Genomic DNA, 17840 nt, shown 5'->3' on the forward strand with positions numbered 1-17840 from the left:
TGTGAGAGCACACATCTTTCCAGAATTTTGGTTCGAGACCAGTCTGAAGTTGTTCATGTCCATGTGGTCAAGGCCCGTTTTTTTTAGAAGTGGCGTGACTTGACCTATTTTCAGGCAGTCCGGAATGGAGCCCTCGCTCATGGAGCTGTTGATGATTTTACTCCATATTGGAGCTAGAGTGAGCTTCATCTCTTTGGTGAGTCTCGAGGGCAGTTGATCGAGGGAGTGCGAAGAGGGTATAGCGGAGGCGATAAGATTGCTTATCATTTCATCCTGGACTGGCCGGAAGGATGACCAGCGGATGGCCGGGGTTACTGTGGGGTTGAGGTTAGTTGCAGGATTCCAGGTTTCTGAGCGGGAGGCGGGATTTGGGCTGAATGAACGGTCAATGTTAGCGATTTTTTCTTTGAAAAAGCTTGCAAAGTTGTTGCAATGTTTTTTGGAAGCTGCCGGATTATCTGCCGCTGGAATGGAGGTTTGGTTCTTAATGATGTTGAAGAGTTCTTTGGGGCGATTTTTGTCATTGTCTAATGCGGAACAGAAGAATGATGACCTTTTGCTCTTGATATGAATGTAATAGTTTTTGCGAGCTGCCTTGAGTTGGTCCCGGTGGAGGGAGGTGGAGTTGTTCCTCCATGTTCTTTCCAGGGATCTGAGGTGTCTTCTTTCCTCATTAATAACAGTAGAGAACCACAACCTTGAGGGAGTGCTTCTAGGTGTCTTTAGTTTCAGAGGTGCCAGTTGACCCAGGGTGAGCTCCAGGTTGGCATAATAGAGCAAGGTGAGTTCTGAGGTTGAGAGGGACTCCGTTGTGTTCAGGAGAAGTGAACTGAGTCCTTCTTCTAGCTTGTCTCGGGGGACTCTGGATGTGTTCCTGACCCACTTAGGGTAAGCTTAAGTGGGTGGGAGGGATAGGGCCAGCTCGTTGATATGAAAGAGAATGATGTGGTGATCTGACCAGTCCACCGGGATGATGCGGTCAATCGAGATTGCATTTTTGTTCGCAATGATTGCATCCAGGATCGCTCCTCTGTAGTGCGTTTGCTCTGAACAGTGTTGGTTCATCTCGTTGTCTTGCAGAAGGGTGTTAAGTGATTGAATGAGCGGGTACTTGGTTTCGTTCCATCTTAGGTTGAGGTCACCCAGAATTAAGCTGTGGTCGCTGTTGAGTGCGGATTGGGTGATCAGATCCAACAGCTGAGCACTGAATTCCTTGGATTTGCCTGGGGGATGATAAAGGAGATGGCATTGATGTGAGCTATGTGTGGGAGATTTGATGGTAACCGACAGGCATTCAAAGGAATTGTACAGGCACGACGGAATTTCAGAGATGGATAGGTCACTTTTGTGGATAATTGATATGCCGCCAACTTTATGTATGGGCCTGTCTTTGCGGATAATCGAGAAACCTGGCGGCACCAGCATGTCCAGAGTGGGGAGGGACAGGGTGTTTAGCCATGTTTCCGTGATGAAGGCTACATCCAGGTCATGAGAGAGGATGGATTCAGCTATTTCCGTTGCATGTTTGACTGCGGACCGGCTGTTGATGAGCATACAGTTCATGGGGGGATCTTTTTTTGATTTCACATTGTCAGGCTTGGCTCTGGGAACGGAGGATAGATACATGGGGGGTCTGGTGTCTCTGCGAGGGGGCAGGACCCTACCCACTCCAGTGATGACTTGGGAACCTGTGGATGGAGGTGACGAGTTAGTGCCTATATGCGCATTCAAGGAAATCTTTGTCTACCAACCTCTTTTTGGTGCCGGCTATGAGTCATTGTTGAGCCGAGCAGTATGCCGACTGCCTATGTATCAAAGGGTAATGCACCGGTTCCTATCGGCGAAAAGTCATCAATGTGTTCATTTTGATTCATCAGCAGAACAGAAATCACCTTTTGAGGGCCCCTCACTGGATTGGCACCGCTTCTCACAGCAGGACTCATAGGTGGCAGAGTCCAGGTGTTGTTGCAGGGTTTAAGGAGGTATTTGGTGGGCCTGAGACGGTGATGGATAAAAACCCAGATCTGTTGACTGGGTGTGAGTGTTTGATTGGTTCAGATGCTCCGTCCATCACCAACCTCTTTTGTACCGCTTTGTTCACCATAAGTTGGCAGGGTATGCTCAGACGTGAGTCCCTTGCTCACTTTGCCACGGGATTCAAGCAAGCCGGCCTGAAGACGGCTGAAATGCCTGAAACCAGTCCTCGGAAGCTTGTTTCCGGTCCAGGGAAGGCATGGCTTGGCAGTTCGGCCTGGACTGTTCCCATGAGGCACAGGGTCAGACTGATTTGCATATGGCCATGTCTGAACTGGGGTGGCAGAGTGGGCTAAAGAACAGTGATGGATTAAACCCAGATCTGTTGACTGGGTGTGAGTGTTTGATTGGTTCAGATGCTCCGTCCATCACCACCCCCTTTTGCACCACCACCCCCTTTTGTACCACAGGCCCCCTAGTAGCATTTGAAGTACAGGCCATGGATATTTGGTATACTACTCTACAAGGGACTGGCAGGTACAGCAGATATGCCAATCAGGAATACACCAATGTCATCAACTTTTTGGGAGAAATACATGCACTTTAGCACTAGTAAGCAGTGATAAAGTGCTCAGAGTGCTTAGGCTAACAAAGGTAAACAGAAAAAAAGAAGAGGTTAGCAGGCAAAAGGTTTGGAGTAAGATCACCCCAAGGATGAGAGATCTAACAGCTCCACTAGGGACTTCCATGTAATTGTAATATGCCAATTGTGGATAAGTGAATCAAACCATGTCTAGGTTAGGAAACACAATCCCTTTAGAACTGGTTAGCAGTGGTAAAGTACACAGAGTCCGAAGGCCAACAAAAATGAATTCAGTAAAATTGGGGGCCTGAAGTCTGAAGAGAATAGCCCTCACTTGACAGCCTTGTGCAGATCCTGGCAGTAATTATAGCTTTTTAAGGTGTGGTGACTGCGCCATATGTGGATGCCTCTTGATACTCCATTCCAGATTCCAATTACCTGTGAAAAAGGTATCCTCTCATCTTGATGTTTTTCCTTGTTATTTTTTAATGTTTTAATCAGTGTAAATACTCAAGAACATGATGCACACAGATGTTGCACTATAGATCTCATCATGGACTACTCACTCACAGGACAGGAGAAGGGCTAAATACTTAAGCACAGAATCAAATAATTCCAGATGCTCAGAAATCTGCATGACTACTCAATCTCAGGTTGCTCCCTTCATCACATTACAACTTCTTCAGAGCTGTCAACAGTATTCATATTATATAGAATGGATAGATGAGAGACCACAACTGTAATGCACCAATGTTACATATAATGCTTCATTAAGATTGTGTATGTTAGGGGAAAACAAAATCAAGAAAATGAGGACTTTCTACCAAGACTCCACAAATGACATATATAATCTGTTCACTATTCTATTAAAATGCCTCCGTAGTCAGCTTGGGAACATAGCAACTGTGGTTCTGGAACAGACCAGACATCTTTGTTTACAACTTGATCAAGATCAGCTTTGTACTCAAATTCAAATCCCCAGGAATGGCACCAATAGAATAGAGTAAAGAACTTAATTAGCTCAAACATTCATCCCTTAAAACATTTCCAATCAAGTAGACGAGGATGAAGCAGGCAGATCCCACAAATCATCTCCTGGCATTCCAACTCTCTGTATGTAATTGCATGTATGTAACACAAACCTAGCTCTGTACCTTACTTCATAAATTTAGTAATGTTCTACCAGATTGTATACATCAAGTGGGGATTAAACAAATACATTTAACAAACATTACATTCACATTTTTTTCTTTGGTCTCAATAATTAAGCATTTGACCAGAATCCCACATTGTTGAGTTAGGTGCCAAGGACAGGATTCGAGCATGGGTCCCCGGGTTCCAAAGTCAGTAGCTCTTGCCGCTTGGACGCATCTCCTTCCCAGGAACCTCTTACTGCGATTTCGGTATTTCTCCTACCAACTGGGATTTCTTGCAACAGAGATTTTATAAAAGAATTCACTAATCTTCGCTTTCATATCCCCAGAATAGGCAGCTAAAGGTTCATTCATAAACATTTGTATCTCTTTAAATTATATATAATACTAATATAATCTCAGAAGGAGGAAATACATAAATATATTTCAAGCTATACATTGAGAATACGTAATAAAGTACCAATAAGACAGAACTCTAACCCTGGGTGAATGTGCTATATAATTCACTCATGCTAAGTGTCTTAGTAAATGGGGCTATATATATTGTATTTTTGTAAAAAAAAAAAAACTCTTTTTGGTATGTTTTAGCAACTTCCTGGCTGTTGTATTTTAAATGCAATAGGTTCATGAATGTAGACACAATAAGATTTAACTGCATTTGTCCCAAGAAATATTTGTGGAATTCCTGCAGGAATACTCCTACTACCTCACTATCACACTCACAAATGTGGATTACTATGTATTACTCAAAGCTGAAAGAGTGATAAAGACTCTAGAGCATAAAGACCAAGTAGCAGACATTGCAATGAGATTCACATGAAAAAAGTAATTTAAATATTAGCTATCATCATCACAAGAGAAATTTGCAAATGCTGTGCTAGATTCTAGGACATTGTATGTGGCATAAAGAACCTCCTGCCATATTTTTTTTAAGACATTGCAGGTCAGCAAGGATTTCTTTGGCCACATAGGTAAATGAGGCAGAAGGCAATGACCCTTTAAAAGGTCATGGAAATCTGAGGTAACTTGTAATGTCCTAATAATGTACATAGGGGGTACTTTATTCCTTATAATACATGGGCACACCATCATCCTTCCTACAAACTACTTAAATCCCTTGTGTGTATTTCTTTCCCATGAAAGAGAAAGGATGTTTGCAGACATCGCTTGTAGTGCAAAATTAAACATGCTTAAAGCAGTTAGATATTTGTGGCAAAAATAATTTTATAATAGTTTTAATATAAGACAGACTTAAAAAATGCTCTAGCACAGAATGTGCCAAAACTTTCATAACGATTTTCTTATTACCCACAGTGTACAAAAAAATACATGTTGCCATATGTGGCTTCTTTTTTCTATGCACTGCTCATTACTTAAGACAACTGAAGTTGTAATCCTGGTCATAATCGATCTGTTACATCCATCTACACTGACCAAGTTCCTCTACACTGGAAACAAGCCATGGCTAAAGAAGTCAAACTTGGACCCTGAGACTCTGAGAAACTATTGTCCCATCTCCCTTCTCCCTTAGCAAGGTTCTAGAGAAATATGTCAACATGATCCTGTCGAAGTTTCTAGAAACCCATAATTTTCTTCACCCCACGCAGATTGGGTTTCGCCCACTACATGGCAGGAAAACCGTTCTTCTCACTGTTGTCAAAGAGTCTAAGAAAATTCCCGACCAACGGGGTTCAGCTGCCATTATCCTCCTAGACTCAAACTCCACCTTTGATAATGTAAATCACAAAACCCATATAAACAGACTCAGAACCATCATAGTCTCAGGAGGTGCTATTACCTGGCTACGGTCCTTCCTAGAAGGTAGAACTTTCCAGGTTTTTGAAGGAGGCAACATCTCTTTGAGCCTGCTGCTTAGCTGCAGAGTGCCTCATTGCTGAGACTCACATTTTTTTATGTATATCTGAGACCTCTCGTAGAGATTGCTCCACCATTTGGGATCAACTTTGTCACATATGCTGAGGATACCCAACTTGTTATCTCTCTGAATCACTCACAGAATTTCCCTTCTTGCCTTAACCCTTGTTTAGTGAAAGTGGCAAAATGGATGGAACACTCCTGTCTCAAGCTCAATGGAGATAAAACCGAGCTTACGGTCCTGGGCAACACCGCTTGCGTAGACTTTGGATTGGCATGGTCAAACTGCATCGGCTCTGTCCATGCCCCTAAGACAAAGATCAAAAGCTTAGGTACGTGGCTGGATAATTCCCTCAAATTTGACCATCAAGCAGTAAGGCTGTCAGCAACTTGCTACGGCATTCTCAGGATGCTGCAGAAAGTCCTAACTCTACTTCCCATCATGGCGAGGAGACTCATGGTCCTGGCTCTGAATTTTTCCCACCTGGATTATGGAAATTCCCTTTACTTAGGGGCCCCAGGACAACCATAAGGAAATTACAAGAAATACAGAACTGTGCAGCTCGGATGCTGCTCAGCATCCCCAAAAAGCAGTTGGCCAGGGCCACACTGATTTCCTTACATTGGCTACCTATCACCAAGAGAATACAATTTAAATCCCTGTGTATGGCTCACAAGACAGTTTGGGGGAAAGAGCCCCTGATCAATAATTCTCTCATCTCTTTCCATCGTCCCCGTAAAAATCTGCGCTCGGCCATCCTATTCTTGGCCTCAATTCCTAGAATTGAAAAGAAAAGATGTAAAGGCCACTCCTTTTCATACAACGCCGCTAAGCTATGGAACTCCCTCCCTCTTCATCTTCCATCAGTGACTCAACATATTCCCTTCTGAAAGCTTCCTAAAACCTGACTGTTTCAAAATGCTGCACCTTAAGCCCCCTAGTTTGCAATCTGTGCGATAATGCTAGCACTAAGATGCCTTCAGGTATCCATGCTCTCTACAAATGCTTGTAATAATAATAATTCATTAGGATTTGGAACATGTCATTATAATCATACTTTGTATTGGCATTGGTACTGTTACTATTAAATACTGATGGAAAATGACAATTACTTTTAAAAGATTTGTCATACTGATATGAAATTCTACTGTGTGAAAGTGACACAGTTGATAGCATAACAGACGCCCTCTAACTACTTATTCAAGTTGATAAATCAGTTTGGAGAAATGGCTGGGAATAATTTGAAGGGGAAATTCAAGTATGTAACTCTTAACAGGAATACTTTAGGAAATCACTTCAAGTAGATTTCCAGACATATATTTACATTTGTTATACAGTGGATTGCCACAATGTGTATTCCATCAACTTGTACTATCTAATGGACAAGATTGCCAGGCTCATTAGTTTACAGTTATTGAATTAAAAATTAAAATGCTCACTAACTTCGTCAATGTGTTCTGTTTAAAAAAAATGTGCTTTCGTTCCCCTTTCATCAGATCAACGAGCGATGTATTTCATTTTTCATGTTAACAGAAGAAAGAATAAAATAGAATCTCATCACAAAGGCTCCTAATTTTAGCACTAAAATGGGAAATGTCTCTCCTGTTACTGAGAAATATCACAGGACCTTTGTGTTGCTACATATCTTAGATTATATGAGATTACCAGAAAAAGAGAAACCCAACAAAATACATTTGGAAGATCAAGACTTGTGAGCAAAGCTACATGTAATTAATATTTGTGGCAAAGCTTCCAAATTAGAAGGTTTTTAACTTTCACCTTTTAAATGAGAAGCAAAGTTTATTAGAAAACTATATAAGTACAGTTGAAAGCCTGATACCAATATGGAATTCTCACCATAAAACAAATATGAAATAAGGATGTTTGAATATATTAATATCAGATTACATTCGTAGAGCCTGATCTAGATTTTGGTGAAGGCACTCTGTCCATCTGGGCGAAGGAGAACTTTTTGTTTACAAGCATGCTAGACTAACATCTGACAAATTTAAGTATTATCACTGGCCCAGCAGTGTTCTCTGTACCTTGGAAGAACCACCCATCGCACCCAGGGAGTTATTTCCCTGGGTGAGAGCGGTCAATATTTATTTACTTATGTATTCCCTCATCACCCAGTATTATCCGGCAGTGATGGAAAGAAAAAAGGACATCACAAGTGCCTCCCTAAATAGGGCAGGTAGTGTAATGCCCACATGCCAATAGACATAAACATTGGGGCTGCCAAGGAAGCTTTCCGACAACAGAGCCAACAGGTGCTCTGTCAACGAAAAGCTGGAAGCCATCCTGTCCTTAAGTATGGGGAGGGACGGTCGGTTTGGTGAAGAGGGTTCTCTGACTCGTTTGTGTGGAGTACTCTGGGGCATATTATCAACAACTAGCGATATTTATCGCTAAACGAGCTTAGCGATATATATTTTTTATTGTAGCGCATCGCCGGATTTTATTGCAGAGATAACATGCTATTAGCAAAGTTTATCTCGAAAGTAATAAAATATCCGGCGATAGCGGCCAAATGCATGAATATCGCTGGGAATCCAGCAATATTCAGGCATTAATGCCAATAGGTTCTTAACCTGAATAGCCATCTCCCATTGGATATACAGGTTAAGAGGTGGTCAGAGCAGGCGTTAGGTTTTGGCGATATTCGCGCTTAGCGTGAATTTTTTCATAGCTACGCCTGCGTTGATAATAGGCGACGCCCACTTTGCATGTCATTAGCAATAAATATCGCTGACGCTAATTGCTGTTAGCGACAGCTTGCTAATAGGGCGATAAAATTATCACCGCTTTTCGGCCAAAAGCGGCGATAATCTCATATCGCCCGCCTAGATAATATGCACCTCTGTCTGCCAAACTCTAAATAGGATCCTTAGCCTCTCAATGGCGGTAGTCAGGAGCCAAAGCAAAGAGGGTTTTCTGCATCTATGAGGCAAGCTTGTCTCCGAAAATCCTTGTCACTGAACTTAATACAGAATAGTGTCTTCTATACAACTCCAAATAGTTACAAACATGTGTCTTACTATGTGCACTGATCTGAAGTCAACGAGAAGTCGAGATTAGCTTGTAGCAGAGAATTAGCAAAGGACAGATTAAAATCCGCCTGTTTAAGTGCTTGTTGATTGTAAACAATCTGGGATGAAGATATATTCTCCCACAAATTATATAAAATTTGATTTAATTGGATATAACTGTTGTTCAGAACAGGAATGTTATTTAAATTATGTTTCTTCTAACCACCTCCTGGTGTAATGGCTTTGGAAGGAACTATTTGTAGACTCAATATGGTAGTCACAATTAACTAATTGAAATATCACGTTCACAATTGGAAATCAGAACACACAATGTATGTCATTTTATGGTTACAGAGTCTTTCAGGTGGGCTTCTTTTGAAAGCTTTTACTGTGCACTCTAAATATGATGGATATATTTTTGATATAGTGGATACTATTTTGGGATGCTACGTAGAAGAACAGTTTAATGTTGAAGGTTGATAGTGATACGTAATCTTACCATGCCCATGTTTTTATCTCATCCTTTTTATGCACAATGTTTTATTTATATTTAATCTATTTGTTGGGTAGTTTGATTTGTTGGCTGTTGAACCAATAAATACAGCAGACATCATAATGGTAAACATACATTCAACAGGGTGTTAATGTCATGTTCTGTACAGTTAGGGCTTTCTGAAGGAAATCCTTACAAAACGCAATCCATATTTTAAAGGACAATAGACAATGGCATGCATATGCCTATTAACCTCTGGCAATAAACTTTGTGGCATAGGCAAATAATCAGTTCTGCAACAGTGTGCACATTCATGTGCATCACACATGGCTTGCAGTCTGTGTGGGTTGTTTTGAATGCAATTGGAGGAATGCACAGCATCCAACTGTCGAATGGTCACATTTCTTTCCAGTTAGGATGTGGAATATATGGATGGAATATCCCCTCAAAAGAAGGGAAACTATGCTGAAATTGGTATGCAGCCCTGATTCCTGTGACTATTGCTCGTTGGAACAGGAAACATCTCAATTGTACAGTAATATTGCCTCCCTTAATTAGTGTACACCATGATATCTGTAATTCTGGGTGTATCGCTTCTGCATGTGTTGTCTCACAAAACTAATACTAAAGACCTATGTTATGAGGTCACGCATAGTGCATGTTTAGAAGATGCTACCTCTGTACACTTAAGGGAGCCCTGATTTCTGTGGGTTATTCCTCATTCAAGTAGGAGAAATCTCAGTGGATCTATAAATACTGCTTGCCTTTCATTACCACACACCATTGTATCTGTAACCCTGTGTGCAGTATTACTGCACCGATTTTCCCACAAAACACATAATGAGAACTATACAAAGATGCCATGCGCAGTACATGCTTTTTTAAATGCTACCTCTGTCTGCTTCATGTTCCAATGGATGGCCTTTGTATTTATTGACAGCTCCTGTCCTGGGGGTGCCCTGGAATCATAGCTTCCCACCTTCACACTGCGTAAGGTTCCATCAGGCTCTTTATGCCAGTTCACCACTTCATACACACCAGGAGGGTCTCCATTGATGTCAAAGTACATCTCCTCTCCCAGGCTGTTCACAAAGTCAACATTCCTGATGTAGTGAAGGAGCTGGAATTGGAAATGGATAATAAGCACTCAAGCAGAATTTCACAGCAAAATTGTGCCCAATCGAAAACAACATTGTGTACCTACTTTGATTACCACATACACATAATAATAGCCTCCAGGTCTTGGATACCACTCATTCTTGCTTCACTCTTTTGATTTTTTATCTTCAAAGCAGACTTGATATCTTGTTACTTCTGTTACAGACTGAGAATGGCATTTTGAGATAATGAAGGCTTGAGTGGCTTCATGAATCACTGGCTTTGGTGCTTTCCTGAGTACACATTTATAAGCCCAAACATGGAGAATACTGCACACATATTGTGAATTACAATTATACATTTTGAAAATGGCCATGTAACTTCTCTCCACTTTCTTTGCAACCATACAATGTGTCTTTCTGTGGCTCTCTCTTGTACCAGTCCTAAACACTGGATGCTCTGTCTCATGGTTCTCTGTAAAGGTATTTTCTTGGGTCCATCAGTACAAGAGGGCACAAACAATCTTGGTAAAATAATCCTTGGTGACATACCTGCCATGGTCTGAACTCCTTGAGGTTGGCACACTTGTTATTGGTGAACGGCCCACCTCCTGGCACACAGGAATGCATTATGTGCAGTGCATGTGCCACAGCATACAAGGCATTGTAAATATTGTAGGTGACTCTTTGATCAATCTCATTGGTCTCTTGAAGCTCAAACCCCATCGGTTTCTCAGCGCCTGTGCACCAACGAGTAATGTTAATGACACTTGCCCTAGTTGCCTTGTTTCTACTTTCCCACTGGCATCCAAAGGTTTCCTCCCAGAACAATTCCGAAAAGATGTCACTGAGTGATGTGAGAGGATGCACATTAACAAAGAACTCTTTCATCGAGGGCACCTCAACATCCCTAGTCGCCAAACCCAGGGTACCGGCCATCATGTTGGACTGGTCCTTAGTGATTATACTGGTGACTGTGGACCATGCCTCACTGGCAATCCAGATCTTGCCAGTAAGGTTAGCAAGGTTCTTCAACACTGGCTTCAAGAAAACAAATGCAGAAAAAGCCACAACAACATTGGCGGAGGATGTTTTCACTATATTACTGATCAAATTGTGTCTATTGGTAGATGGAGTGCTCGGGAGAGTCTCATGGAAAGCAATGCAGACTCCAGATGCCAATAGGTTCTCTTTTAGGACTTGTGAGCCCATGACTCCATAGTCATCTTCAGCCGACAGCAGTCCTACCCATGTCCAACCAAAGTGCAACACCAACTTAACAAGTCCATGCGCCTGGTAATGGTCACTCGGGGTGGTGCGTAGGAAAGAAGGAAACTGGATCTTATTGCTGAGTAGTGGAGATGATGCAAAGTAACTCACCTGTAACAACAAATAGATGGATTTAGCTATTAAAAAAACGTTTATAAACATTACATGTATTGGATATGTGCAAAGTGAAATTTAGACATTCCAATGTGTTGTAGGAGGCTTTACTTAACTTAAATCTGTTCTAACTCATTTTGAAATGCTATTATGGGTGCATAATCCATACATAATGCATTTCTAGTTTACAGTTTTGTTTGTATAGAATATAATGGGGGAAATCTTGCTTTATAGCACTAAAATTGTACAACAGAAAATATGTGAAACAAGACATAAACAGCAAATTCATATCAGGGTTTCAACCCATACTCACGAATATACAGCGGGAAAACGAATCTGTAACTGAAGTCCATGGTGCTAAGCCACATACTTGGGGTAAACATGTTTAAACTTTGAATGACATTATACCTGGAAGGGGATAGATTGCCCAAAGTAGAGATTATGGGCCTTATTTATGAGTCATTTACGCCGCTGTTGCAACACTTTTTGTGACACTGCGGAGGTGTGAAATATGTGCCACACTGCTATATTTACAAAGTTGCGGATCTTTGCAGATACATCACTTTGTAACCCCCTGCACTCCATTATACCGGCGTCAAGTATATTCTATGTAGGATGGGTTTTCTCCAGAAAAAAGGCTTGTAGTAATGGTGCAGTGCAATCTATCAGATTTCACTACGCTCCAGGAAAGCATGTGAGTCCTGCAAGATGTGGGACGAATAAATGGCATATATATCTTAATGAGATGTCTTAATAATAGAAGAATTATATAAAACCCAACATTTACATTCTCACCTAACCTGTGGCTACAGGACATCCCTAAGGAACATCAAGGGAAGCTTAGATTCGATGTGTAAATTCACTGGTGGGTGCGTGCTGTGCCATACAGCAACGGGACAATTCCTGGCGATGTCAAAACTGCAAAATGTGGAGGGAGAGTGGGTCACAAACAAAACAGACCCCTGAGTTTACCATTATTGGCATTGAGTTTTGAGGGAAGTGGTCACCTCATATTGATTTGATTTTCCTTTCATTGTTATCCAATTTACAAAGTAGACAATTCTAGAGACTTGGGGGATTGTCAACAATTTGAAACAGCATATACGCCATGTCTCGAACCACACTGTGCCTTAGTTTGGCCCGAGCCCCAAATGCGTCTTTACAACCCATTCCTTTACCAAGCAAGTCGTCATGATGGCTTGCCTTAAGGAAAGCGTTGTTGGTTTTCTGTTGAATTTTAAATCCAAAACTTTCCCTACTGTTGCACAGACTGGAGTTGGACTAGGTAATTATACTATTCCAACTCCAGAGCTCTTCCTTTGGCAAATGGTTGTAACAACTTGCGTAGTAACGGAATGCGTTGTGAAGACGCATTCGTTATTGGAGTGAATAAATTAGCAAATGTGAACATTCCGAGTATGTTTTGGAAGTAGGGAAACTGTTTTATCCTACTAGCACATTTATTACATTAATAAATGTAAATTTTATTCGCCAAATGGAAACAAATTATTTTTGGGCTTTTAGATCAAAGGAATGAAGGTATCCTTGGAGCCTATGAGGAATGGCTGTTTCATCTTAGCGAGTATATAAAAGAATATGCTTTTCAGCCCTTGCTTATGAAAAGGATACTTTTGGAAGTACAAAGACTTGGTAGGGTTTCTTGTCCTTCCTTCAAAACTGTGAAGACAGTTCCTAGAACTGAGGAGGGTGTTTTTAGGGTTTAGTGTGGGTGAGGGTATTTGGGTGGCAAGGGTATTTTTATGATTTAGGGCGGGGAGGATATTTGGATGGCAAAGGTATTTTTAAGGTTTAGGATAGGTTAGGGTATTAGGGTGGCACAAGCATTTTTAGGGCTTTGGGTGGGTGAGGGCATTTTTGTGTCAAAACAAGAAGAGAGGCAGGGAGAGTAGTGGGACACTCTTATACCCCAGTATGAATCAATAAACAAGACAAGAGTGTTCCATATTAGGAAACTACCACTTAATTAACTGTGGACGAATTTCCTACGCATAATTTTTATCTATAAGTCCTTAGTGATCATTATAATAAAGTTACTTTTGATACACTACTGGCTCTTTTTATTAATAACCATTCACCACTCACTTAATTTTCTTTGCACAACACTGCCTCAACCCACCAACCCGCTCCGCAGTAGATCTGGCGTTGAAGCACACGAAAGAGACGCTAGGTCTCTTTTGTGGGGCCCGATGATGAAGCATGTTATCACTAGGTGGTGAGTGAGGGCTTTCATGAACGCCTTAAGTGAAGTCGTCTACTTGCTCCTAACGGTGGTTCATTACTACCATGGAACACTCTTGTCTTGAGGGCATTTTTGTGCCAGGGATTTTTTGGGTTTTTTGGCTGGGTAAGGGTATTTGGGTGGCAAGAATATGCTTAGGGTTTGGAGTGGGTAAGGGTATGTGCTTGGCAAGGGTACTTTTAGGGTTTAGGGTAGCAGTGAGAATTTTGGTGGCAACTGTATTTTTACAATTAAGGGTGAGCAAAGGTATTTGGGTGGCAATGGTATTTTAAGAGTTTAATGTGGGCAGGGGCATTGTTAGAGTGGGTAGGATTTAGGGGTTCAGGTTGATAAGATAATATTTATATATATATATATATATATATATATATATATATATATATATATATATATATATATATATATATATATATATATATATATATATATATATACTAGCAGCCCGTCCCGACGTTATCCGGGTATGAATTGCTGCCGGCCAGTAGTATATTGTTTTGTAGGATTCCGTTTTGATAGCATTTCTTCTCTGTGACAGGCCTATGAAATGCTCTGATTCACAGTGCACTGCTGATGCACTTAAGAGTACGCGTTCAGTAGTGTGTGAACTCGAGTTTCCCTACTTTATTTTTCCTTGCAATATTATATAGCGCAAACTCGACAACATGGCATGAGCACAATTTACATTACAGAAGAACACATTCATTTGTGGTAGGCACGGGGAGACAAAGCGATTTGCATGGAATCACAGGATGTTGAGCTGATGACGAGAATCGAACGTAGCTCCCCATCTCTAAAGTTCGCAATTCTCACAACTTGTGGCGGGAGGTGTGTCTAAAATTGTATGTCGGTGCTGGCCATCAATGAGAGAGACCTGTGCATTTTTCAAATGGGTAGTGAAAAAATATGAGTCTGTTGCTGGAGATGTGGGCTGCCGTGCCAGTGCCACCAATGTACTTACCGGGGGAGGGTAAATACCCATTATTCCTCAACTTTCTTTCCGCATACCATCACTCCGCATACTTTCATTACGAAAGTACCATGACTCCGCAATGCCATTTTAACGCCTGCCATTACATTTTAAATGCTTTTACCGCGCATACATTTACAATGAAATTCGTTGTAAATGCATGAATGGTAAAAGCATTTTTTTTTTATGTTTGGATAAGGTAAGTATGGGTATAGGCGTATATGTTTTGGGGTACTGAGGTATATGTTTTGGGGTGTTTGGGTATTTTAAGGGTTCAGATATAGTTTTGGGTTATGGGGTACAGGGGTAGTTTTAGGGTTTAGGGATAGGTATGGGTTTTGGGGTATAGGGGTATTTTTAGGGTTCAGGGGTAGGTTTGGGTTTTGGGGTACAGGGGTATTTTAAGGGTTCAGGGCTAGGTTTGGGTTTTGGGGTACAGGGGAATTTTTAGGGTTCAGGGCTAGGTTTGGGGTTTGGGGTACAGGGGTATTTTAGAGTTCAGGGGTAGGTTTGGGTTTTGGTGTATAGGGTTATTTTTAGGGTTCAGGGCTAGGTTTGGGTTTTGGGGTACAGGGGTATTTTTAGGGTTCAGGGGTAGGTTTGGGTTTTGGGGTACAGGAGTATTGCAAGGGTTCAGGGGTAGGTTTGGGTTTTGAGGTACAGGGGTATTTATAGGGTTCAGGGCTAGGTTTGGGTTTTGGGGTGCAGGGGTATTTTTAGTGTTTAGGGATAGGTTTGGGTTTTGGGGTACAGGGTATATTTATAGGGTTAAGATGGGTTAGTGTTTAAGGGTGTTGGGGTATTTTAAGGAGTAAGGGTGGGTTATGATTATGGGGTGCAGGGGTATTTAAAGGGAGCAGGGTGGGATTAGCACACGATATGAGACATGGCATGAAGGGCGGAACGTACCACACGCCCCGAGCGTTTTTCACGCCCCCAGCACACGCCCACAGCACAACACAGACACGCCCACAAGGGACTACTTTGCTGGCACGGTTCTTTACCTTTTAAATGTATATGGTGGGCATCTACATAGCCTATGTCGTTCTGCTGCAACTGCCCTTTCCAACGCTGTATTGGGTGTTGTGATTGGTGCTGTGGTTCCTGATATTACCCGCCTCAAAGGTTTGGGGTCTCTCTTTATTATAATAGTATAGATATGAATGCACACACATATATATATATATGCATAACAATACAATACATATAGATATATACATTTTTGTTGGAAAGGCAGGCGTGGTAGAGGCATATGCGTGGTAAAGTTTTGCGTGGTCAAGGCATGCGTTGTAAAGACATATGCATTATAATGGATGCATTTTAAAGGCATAACTGGTAATGACAAGTATTGTTCTATCATACAACTGCTGTAAATATCTTTCAAGTAAGCAATAGGTAGACTACTTCAAAAAGTGAACTTAGCCAGGAGAACCCGTGATTTGCTCATTCTGAGTCCCACTGTAATCCACATGTGTGTTTAAAAATGTACCAAAAATACTGTAATATCAACATACATATTTTGCCAGGAATAATTAGTTGGAATCTGCATTGGGAAAATAAGACAGAAAAGGACAGAACATGCAATTATTGCATACGTAGACATGATAGCCTCATTCTGACTCAGAAGATTCCCAATGATATGGTAATACCACACTAGTAAATTACTCCTCCGCCACGTGTCAGTGATTTATGTGTAGTACTACCACATATGTTTTAAAGAAGAACTCATAAGATTCTGCTTATAGTTTTGCTGCTGAGTGGAATTATATTGTTCTTTGATTTTAAATTATTACTTTGTGTTCTAAAGTATTTTTCTCTGAGGAATCCTAAGAAGCAGAGAAGGAACTTTAAATAAAGCAGACACCAGAATAAATGGTATTCTTCACTCCATTTGTCACTGATGGTTTTATCTTCGAAAATCTCCTGTTACAAGTTAACTCTGTATTGATTATGAGCACACCCAAATACAGAAAAGCCTTCTAAAGTTATCGGCCCTGTATACATGTCACATCCCACACACCCAGTGGAGGACATTAATTTGCTAGACTATTTCTTTCCTATGCAGATAGATCTGAGAGCTTTCAAATCTGTACTAATAATTTACGCCACTCTTACATGGTTGGTCATATTCATCATGATCTTTTGTATATTCTTGTCTGGTTACTATCTACAGTTCATTTCTTCTAGTAGGTTTGTGTTGCCCTATTCCAAGTGAGGACTTGTGCTCTGGGGATTGTCAAGACCTAAATTCTTCATAAACTCTCCAAAATGATCCCCACCCCATATAAGAAACCACACTGAAAATGTTACCTGTGGAATTTTATAAAGTCCCAACAATCTGGCCATAGCAAGTGAGGAAGTGGACTGTGATCCTCCAATGACTGCAGTGAAGACGGACCGATTCTGGCACTGGTAGTTGAGCAGGGGCTTTTTCTTTCCTGTCAGCATCCACATCGTTCCCACAACATTTCTTCTAATAGAGGCACATGTATCAAAAATCCGAAATCCTAGACTGATGTTTGGAAGCAGGGTTTGGTCTTTATTGATTTCAGTTATGGAGAAGGTCATTGCTTGTACCCATCTGTAGGTAAAAATACTAAATCTGGTGGTGACACAGTAAAAAACAAGGAGGAAAGAAAATGAAGGATTTTTAATACAAAGAAACAAAATGATCTTTATGGGTTTAGTGATAGTGTGAGTGAGATGACTAATTACGTTTTCCTTGATATTATATAGTGTGTGCGTACAGTTAAAAAAATAAAGGGTAAAGTGATACTATCAATAGTTAGGTATGGTAATACTATCTTACTTTGCATCAAAAAGAAACGTTAGAAATTCACTGAAAAAACAAAGGTTAAAGTTAAGTGAAAATGTCAGGTAAAACATACCTTTTAACCCCTTTGCTGCAGGGGTTATTCCCCCGCTGTGCTGGGGGGGTAGGGGGCGCGCACGGCGCCCGCATGCTCATGACGAGCTGAGCTCGTCATGAGGCACGGCGCCCGCATGCTCATGACGAGCGCA

At 41.2% G+C, this 17840-nt stretch overlaps 1 protein-coding gene across 1 annotated transcript in view; it reads right to left on the bottom strand.

Moving 5' to 3' along the window:
* Nucleotides 1-17387, bottom strand: part of LOC144797954 (vomeronasal type-2 receptor 26-like) — a 74802-nt gene extending 57415 nt beyond the window's left edge. Inside the window, exons 1-3 of the mRNA XM_078668759.1 lie at nucleotides 17130-17387; nucleotides 11491-11589; nucleotides 10005-10232 (exon numbers count right to left, since the gene is read on the bottom strand). Coding sequence (XP_078524885.1) covers nucleotides 10005-10232; nucleotides 11491-11589; nucleotides 17130-17387 — 585 coding nt within the window. The remainder of the gene's footprint in view (nucleotides 1-10004; nucleotides 10233-11490; nucleotides 11590-17129) is intronic.
* Between the last annotated feature and the right edge of the window lie 453 nt (nucleotides 17388-17840).

Source organism: Lissotriton helveticus, chromosome 12, assembly GCF_964261635.1.
Source record: "Lissotriton helveticus chromosome 12, aLisHel1.1, whole genome shotgun sequence".
In the NCBI taxonomy this organism is placed as follows: Eukaryota; Metazoa; Chordata; class Amphibia; order Caudata; family Salamandridae; genus Lissotriton; species Lissotriton helveticus.